Raw genomic sequence first — 8,795 nt, forward strand, 5'->3', positions numbered from 1 at the left:
CCATCTGAAGGTAGGCTGTCAGGTGCCCTCACCTGAAGGTGCAGCCATAGATGTTAGCAAAAGGAAGCATTATGAGAAACTACCAGTCAACGTCACAGCAGTTTTATCCAGATATTAAACTAAATTGCTTTAGTACAGGGTCCAATGAAGTAATTTGCAAGCTACCAAATACTGCCAGGCTAGAATTTCTACTGGTCCCAACTAAAGCAGTCTACACTCCGCTAAATTCTACAGGTGGGACATTCCTGATCTGGTACCCTCGAGACTGGTCGGAGGGATTTTTCCATACCAGGAGAGGTCACCTCCAGGCTCTCCCAGGGTCCATCAACAGACCGCACTGGGATTCCCACCCAGCTCTGCTGCCAGCTGATCTGGCTCCCTTTGTATGCTAGGGCTGTGGGGCCACTGGGGCTCAGGGCTGCTGGGACTCCTCTAAACTGGACCACAGAGGCTGAACTTGTATTTAGTTTAATCTGCATTGTTGGGCATCCCAGTTTAATGCCAGATTTAATTATGAGGAGGTACGCACTATAGTTTGAAGCCATTTTATTAGCAATTCTGATTTTAATGCTAATTTGTTTGTAAATTAAGCTTCCTCCTTGCTGTCCTTGTACCCAAGTGGTACAGAAAAGCCATTCCAGATCCAGCTAACTCTACATGGGCTAAAAAGTACTCCTCCGTAGCGGTAAGTCACCTTTTAAAATTATTTTATACTAAGCTTGTCATCTTCACCTTAAAAATGATTTTGGCCATACATGTCTAAACTGTCAGAACCAAAAAAAAAAAAAAAAGTTGAATTTATGGTCAGTGGGATGATAGCAAACTACTTAGTGAATCTTATGGCCTATTAAGATCATCGTATATCTTCCGGATATAAGGACGGTCTAGAAACTTGCTTTTAAGAGTAGCAGTATTAAAAAGGATGTGGCGTGAAAGTCATTTGTATTTGACATGGTAGAAGATACTGCTTGAATAATGAATATTTTCCCTCATCTATTAGGATGAGCTGAACTTGCATTCCAATCAGTTCGTAAGCTACTTGAGCAGTTTTGAAGAGCCTGAAACTATAGAAGTAGAAGAAGTCTTCATAAAAAGTGAACCAGCAGCTTTCAAGGACATATCCATCTTCAATATTAAAAGCAGTGAAGATCACCACTGGCCAACAATAGGAAACAGCTTTGAGAAACCCGAGTCTGGTGAACAGAACTCTGAGTACAAACCTTTAGTTGCCAGCACACCAGAGGATGGAGACAATTATAAGTGTCACTTGCCTTACTTGTACAAAAAAGTAATAGTGGAGGAAACAGAACAAATTTCTGAGTACCTTGCCAATCCACTGACGGACATGACTGTGAACTATTTGCCTTCAAACATACTGTCTCCCATTATGGACACGAATGAAGAAGGCAATGAATTTGAATGTAAATCCTTCTCCATTTTCCCAACAACTTCTCTTCTGATGCCAGTGTTTTCTTATGGAGGAAAACTTACCTTGGATGCAGTTAAAATTGACGGCAGTTGTTTCACAGAGTAAACTGTCAAGCTTGAAGATCTGCGCTTTTGTTTTTGAGCCAGGTTCTGTGCACTTTAGTCACATACACAAACCACAACATTATTATTTGTTTGATGTTACCAGCTCTCAATTTAAGTGTAATTCCAAACACCATTAGAAGAGTTAGAATTGTGTTTTGTGTCTGTCTTTGTGAGACAGTATGTTTGCATCTCTTTCTTGTGTGGATCTTATGAGAACTTACTCTTGAAGTAGGGGCTATGTTCCTACTAATAAGAAGTTAGAGTTCTTACAGTGGAGCATACTTGTATATTAACTGCCAAGAGCTTTATTTTAATCTAGACCAGAGATTCTCAGACTAGGGGTGGTGTTGGCACTGAATGTATTTGGCAGGCAGGAGGGGACACGAGTAGCTTTAGTAAAAAACATTACTGTGCACATTTTACCACAGAAATGAATAACTCTTGAGATTTGAGGGAGACAGGGCATCTATCTTACACTCTGTCAGCTGTTCAGTATGATACTTTTCTGCGCTGCTGCTGGTGGCAGCACTGCCTTAGAATAGGGCTGTGTCTAGATTGGCATGATTTTCCGGATATGCTTTTAATGGAAAAGTTTTCCGTTAAAAGCATTTTCGGAACAGAGCGTCTAGATTGGCACGGACGCTTTTCCACAAAAGCAATTTTTGCGGAAAAGCATCCGTGCCAATCTAGATGCACTTTTCCGCAAAAAAGCCCCGATCACCATTTTTGCGATCGGGGCTTTTTTGCGGAAAACAAATCTCAGCTGTCTACACTGGCCCTTTTGTGCAAAAGCTTTGCGCAAAAGGGACTTTTGCCTCAACGGGAGCAGAATAGTATTTCTGCAAGAAGCACTGATTTCTTACAGTAGGAAGTTGGTGCTTTTGCGGAAATTCAAGCGGCCAGTGTAGACAGCTGGCAAGTTTTTCTGGAAAAGCGGCTGATTTTCCAGAAAAACTGGCTAGTCTAGACACAGCCCTGAAGTATGGGTGTCATGGGATGATTACTCTATTCTTAAATGGAATGGTTTGAATCAGTGCCTTACTGTTTTTAATATTGAATGAGAATTGCATTTTTTTAAAATCAGTATATGGGTGTGGGAGAATGTCTACAGAAAAAGCAATGGGAGGGGGGGGGAAGTGATCAAATAAATCTAAGAATCACTGCCTTGTTCTCTTGCAAAACATGGGGAGTGGCTAAATAGAACCCTTTGAAAGCAAATAACTTCAAAGGGCAGATCCAATAGCCGGTACCTCTTCTGCCCTTGAGGGCTCAGACTATTTTAGAGGAGGGAAAGCATGACCAAGGGTCCCTATATTCCTACTCTACATATCACTGGAGTAATCTGTGTACAAAATAATAACATATGAGGTGTCACTTGAAAATTAATAACTCACTGGTCAAATATGGTGAAATATGTAGCTATATTATATGTAAAGTTGTGAATTCCCTCTGACTAATATTAGCACATGTTCAAAACCGGCCAGCTCCGCCTAGGCCCTAGGCAAAAGTTGTTAAACAAGCCTGTCTTAAGTAAAGAAGAGTGAGTTTACCATGGTTTATGTATCAGATGTAAATAGGGTCCTCAAGATAGAAGGGGAAGGAAGGGGCAGGAAATAATTTGGATTTTATCAAAAACAAGTAGGGAAAGAAAGCAGAGAGCCTCTTTTGCCACCAGACTCCATCTCACCTTCACCGATTGGATAAACTTTTCTTGGAAGAATCCACTTCAAAAGGTTCATCAGACTGTAGGAGAATGGGGCAGATATGCCCAAGCTATATGTTCCACCTAAGACAACAAAGGCACCAGTACTTTTGGTCCTCTCAGAGAGAGCTTAACCAATAAAACTTCATTCAATCCTGGAGGTGAAAAAGGCTACCTTAACACACAGCCTTCAACCACAATTTGCTAGATTAAGTTTTAGACACAGGGTTTCATTTTTTTGCTTCTGTGTCTAACTTTATTACATACTTGAATTCATTTAAAATCATATCTTTTGTGAATAAGCTTGTTTTATTTTTAATCTAAACCAATCTGGTGCTGCATGTAAACTGAACTACCTGGTGGCTTCCAGTTTAACTTTTGAGTACTGACTCTTTACAGAGCGCAACAGACTGCAGTATCTGAATAGCACAGGAGAGGGCTGGTCATTGTAGAACATGTTTTGCGGAAAATCCAGGACTGGCAGGATGGTGTGTTTGTTTGTGTGTGTGTGTGGGGGGGGGGGGGTAGTAACTAAGGCTGGTGGAAGCCAGAGAATGACTGGAATGTTATTGGCAGGTTGCTGAAGTCAGAACTGCTGGACCAGCTGCAATCATGCTCAGATATTCATTGACCTCCAAGGTTGGGAGTGACAGTAGCAAGGCATCATGAGGCACCCACACTACAGGGTAGGAGGAGCCAATGCCTCACTGACCTGGATTGCATCCCAGAACGTGACAGAGCAAGTTGTTGGATTTGGGGGGGGGGGGGAGGGAGAGGAGGGAGGACAGGGCAGGGGAAGATAGGGGGAGCTCTATCATCTCATCAGGATCATTCACGATCTCATCTTCCTATTTTATAGCTTCTTGCTACTTGAGTGCTGATTGGCTTTGATCTCCAATTATAACTCCCCCCATTGTCCATGGAACAGTGCTAATTAGCACAGCTATTCACTGAACAATCCTTCCTCACAAAAGGCAGTCCAGGCCCATTGCTCCCTCCCAGAGAACATTTACAATACAAGAACAGAGCCCACATTCATAACCTCTCATACAAGTACATGAGTATCATACATAGAATCACCGGAGCATAAAGCTTTCATTTGACACCTCACATGGACCCCTTTGTAGAATTTGGGGCAAACACCACCCGTGGGTGCAACAGTGACTGCTCACTTTAAAATCCAATAATGTGACAATTGCGTACAGATGTAGTCCCCTCATCTCAAAAAAGATATATTGGTATTGGAAAAGATTCAGAAAAGGGCAATGATTGGGGGGTAAGATTGAATGAAAAATTATTAGGGGTTTGGAACGAGTCCCATATTTAATATTAAAAGATTAAAAAGACTTGGACTTTTCATTTTAGAAGAGGAGACGGGGGGGGGGGGGGAGAAGAGATATCATAGAGGTCTATAAAATCAGGATTGGTGTGGAAAAAAGTGAATAAGGAAAAGTTATTTATTTTTCCCACAGTATAAGAACTAGGGGTCACCAAATGAAATTAATAGGCAGCAGGTTTAAAACAAACAAAAGGAAGTTTTTCTTCACACAGCTCACTGTCAACCTGTGGAACTTCTTGCCAGAGGATGTTGTGAAGGCTAGGACTTTAACAGGGTTGCAAAAAGCACTAAATAGATTCATGGAGGTTACGTCTATCAGTGAGCCCAGAATTGTACATAATACTCCTGTAGATGCTTAATCAGAGCAGAGCACAACAGAATTACTTATGTCTTGCTTAGGACACTCCGATTAATACATCTCAAAATGAGGTTTGCTTTATTTTTGCAGTTGTCTCACTGACTCATATTAAGCTTGTGGTCCACTGTGACTCAGATCCCTTTCCACAGTACTCCGTCCTAGGCAGCCATTTCACCATTTTGTGTGGGGAGAACTGATTTGTTCCTTCCTAATTGGAGTACTTGGTATTTTTTATTTAAATTCATCCTATATACCTCAGACTATTTCTCCAGTTTGTCCAGATCATTTTGAGTAGAATTGTGTTCTTCAAAGCACTTCCAACCCTTCCCAGTTTGGTATCGTCCAAACTTTATTAATATACTCTGTCGTTATCAAATCATTGATGAAAATATTGAACAGAACTTGACAACTTATCTCTGGGGAACCTTACTTATTATGCCCTTCTAGCATGACTTAACCATTGATAACTACTCCGTGGGAATGGTTATCAAACCAGTTATGCACCCATCTTATAGAAGCTCCATCTAAGTTGTATTTCCCTAGTTTATTAAGGTCATGCAAGACTGTATCAAAAGCCTTACTAAAGTCTAGACATACCACATCTACCACTTAACACTCCCTGTCCCATCCACAAGGCTTGATACCCTGTCAAAGACAGCTATCAGGTTGCTTTGACATTTGTTCTTTACAAATTTATGCAGACTGTTACTTAACACCTTTTCTAGATATTTGCAAATGGATTATTTCTTCCATGATCTTTTCTTGGTACAGAAGATAAGCTGACTGAACTGCAATTCCCTGGGGCGTCCTTATTTTCCTTTTGTAAATGGACACAGTATTTGCCCTTTCCCGTCTTTTGGACTCTCTCCCGTGTTCCATGACTATAACGGCTCAGATACTGCCTCAATCAGCTCCTTGAGTATACTAGGATGCATTTCATCAGGCCCTGGCAACTTGAAGACATCTAAGTTTTAACTTGTTCTTTCCCTATTTTAGCTTCAGAACCTATTCCACCCTAACTGATGTAGACAGGACTGGGCTGGGCGTTGTCTTCTGCAGAGCCCCTCATTTTGAAAAATGAGACTATTAAAGCTCCCAGTGCAGGAGGAGCCCTTTATTTAGAATATAGGCAGACTAGTCACATCAACTGGACAAGAACTCACTATATGGGTGTTGCTCAGGTTCAATGGCAGCAGCACGTCACCATGAGCAAAATACTCAGGTGTCAAGAGCCTGGTGACATATTTGCAGAAGAATCCCTGTCCTGCTGCGCCATGCACAAAATGACTGGCATCTCAACTTGGCTGCTGCCACCTGAAATTTAACTTTTTCCCTGAATAGCTTCCTTGGCCAAAGGGCCAGAAGAGTGCCTGACACTAGCAGAGACCAGACTGAGACTCAGTCACCATTTTGAGCCCAAGAGGAAGAAAAAAAAAAAAAAAAACTAAAATTGAGGCTACATTTAATTTTTTTAAGGGACATTAAAATGCCACATTCAAACTCCAGCTTTAGACCATACTCTGATATGTGGCAGAGACACAGGTCACTAATTATGCATGTGGATTTGAGAACATTTAGCTGATTTTTTCTTCTGCCCCAGTCAAGCAGAATGCAACTACAGTGGTGCTCTTGCCCATTATATTCATGTACACATCTGTAATAGCCAGAGAGAACACCCTAGTACATTTTTGCAGTAGGTTATACAGATCACTAAGCAAAAATGAGCCTGCCTTTTTGGGAGAAACATCGGCAGGAAAACAGACAAGAATAGTTGCCAGGAATGAAGCAGCAGGCAACAAGAATCTGCAAGAGCAAAATCTTTTGACTTTTTATTAAAATAGTCTAGATACAGTTTTCAAGTATTTAAATATTTTCTATACATTCTATGATTTTATTGACTTAACGTCTTGGAATTTGACAACTAAATTGTTTTGTTCACATAGTACCCAATGGAAAAGATTGATTTATTAGCTACTATACGATCGATCTGAGGGGCTAGGCTGCAATCACACATTTAACACGAGGCATTTGGTTTTTAAAATGTAAGCATTTCAAACCGATGTGAAAAAATCAGATTTTGAACTTACCTGGATTGGGTTCCTTCCTTCTTTACTTACCATATATGACAGTTTCTTTCAAGGCAGATAAAACTCCAGTAAATGTATTCAACTATTAGCTAGTAGCAATGCACCATTTCAATAATATCCCAAACTGCCTCTGTTGAAATGCTATTTTCTAACTTCTTGATGTAATGATCCTCAATGAATATAAACACATATCTATTAGGGTTGCCAGGTGTCCGGTTTTGAACCAGACAGTTCAGTATTTGAGCTCTCTGTTCAGGAAACAAATTGAGAAAATATAAATGAGGAAATATAAATGTCCGGTATTTTCTAAATAAGATGTAATGTAGATTGCGATGTAATGTCAAGTGTGTCTGGTATTTTTGTTCAAATCATCTGGCAACCCTAATATCTATACTCTCAAAACAATGAGAACACACTCTCCATGTAGGAGAAAAGTACCATTATTGCACAAGACTGCTGCATTTGGCCATAGCTTTTTTCACAGAGCAACATAGGGTCTTGTACTCAGAAGCAGAGGACTTAAACTCAAGTAACTCTTATAGATCTGGGAGAAAACCCTTTGTCTACGACTATCATGACATTCCTGTGGATTTTCTATAAAATACAATCACATTCTCCTGTAGTTAAGCATCAAAACAATAAAATGATGTTCTATCCAGATTTTATATATATATTTATTCTAAAACATTTTAAATGGTTCTTTTTGGTCTTAGAATTTTAAAAAGCCAAATTGTGATCACCTCTAAAATGGTTCCTACAGGGTTCTAGGTCTGAACTCTGAAATAAATGTGTGTCTGCAAGGGAGTTAACCCTATTTAATTAAATCAGTAATTCCCTTGTGTAGGGAAGGTATAATGTGACCAAGCTGACTACCTCAACAGTTGTTCCTCCTTGGCCCTCTGGCTAGCAGAATGCATGGGACAACAGTACCAAGAAAAATGAGGACCATCAATGAGGGATGCAGACAGGGAAGTAGCCCAAATACTTTGACTATTTTTCAACAGCCTACCCCAAATCCTAACAAATTGAGGGGCTATGTCTACTCATTAACATACCTGCTTTTCCAAAACTTCCCACGAGTGATGTACCCAAATGCTTGTTCATTAATAGCTAAACTGTACTGGGACAATGCTGATTATGTACTGTATCGTGTGACTTTTTAAGCGAGATTTTTTAAATTTTAGGTATTTCAAGCATGACGCCCAGATGTTTAGATACATTCGATTTAATTTTTTACATCAGTTTGTTTTATCCTATCACCTACCTTTCCAGTGGGTGGCCTGAATGATTCCATGAGGTATTTTCCATCTCTAAAATATGTAAGCCTACTCACAAATAACCAATCTCTTCTCAAGCATTACAAGTAGTAGCTATTTTCTCTATTCTGCAATAGAGAAATAAGTCACTGAATTTCTAAAATTAGAATGCGTGATTTAGTTTCCCACCCCCCAATATTGAAAGCCTCTTTAAGTTACTTGTAATCTTTTCTACCCATAGACACTTGAGCTAAGATTTTAATACCTGATCTACGAATGACAACTGAATCCAATATATTACAAAGCTTATCTAGCAACTCTAAAGCCTATTTTGAGCATCAGTCAATTGCCATTGAAGCAAAAATAAGTAATCTTGTCCTCGTCTCCCTTCTACACCTAATTTGTGTGTAAGTGGATATTCAGGATATCTGAAGTCTTCTGCCCTTTAACAGGTAGGATTGTATGTCATTTGAAGAAGCAATTTCAGAGCTAGAAGGAAGTCTGAGAACAGGAAAATGGA

The 8,795-nt window shown here is 40.0% G+C and overlaps 1 protein-coding gene across 2 annotated transcripts in view; it reads left to right on the forward strand.

Annotated features, from left to right (window-relative positions):
* Window positions 1-3,754, forward strand: part of IL12RB2 (interleukin 12 receptor subunit beta 2) — a 45,106-nt gene extending 41,352 nt beyond the window's left edge. For both annotated transcript variants that reach the window (XM_075936190.1, XM_006125020.4), the window contains 2 exons: window positions 592-685; window positions 1,001-3,754. In XM_075936190.1, coding sequence (XP_075792305.1) covers window positions 592-685; window positions 1,001-1,534 — 628 coding nt within the window. In that variant the 3' untranslated portion in view covers window positions 1,535-3,754. The remainder of the gene's footprint in view (window positions 1-591; window positions 686-1,000) is intronic.
* The last annotated feature ends 5,041 nt before the right edge of the window (window positions 3,755-8,795 follow it).

This window comes from Pelodiscus sinensis, chromosome 9, assembly GCF_049634645.1.
Source record: "Pelodiscus sinensis isolate JC-2024 chromosome 9, ASM4963464v1, whole genome shotgun sequence".
In the NCBI taxonomy this organism is placed as follows: Eukaryota; Metazoa; Chordata; order Testudines; family Trionychidae; genus Pelodiscus; species Pelodiscus sinensis.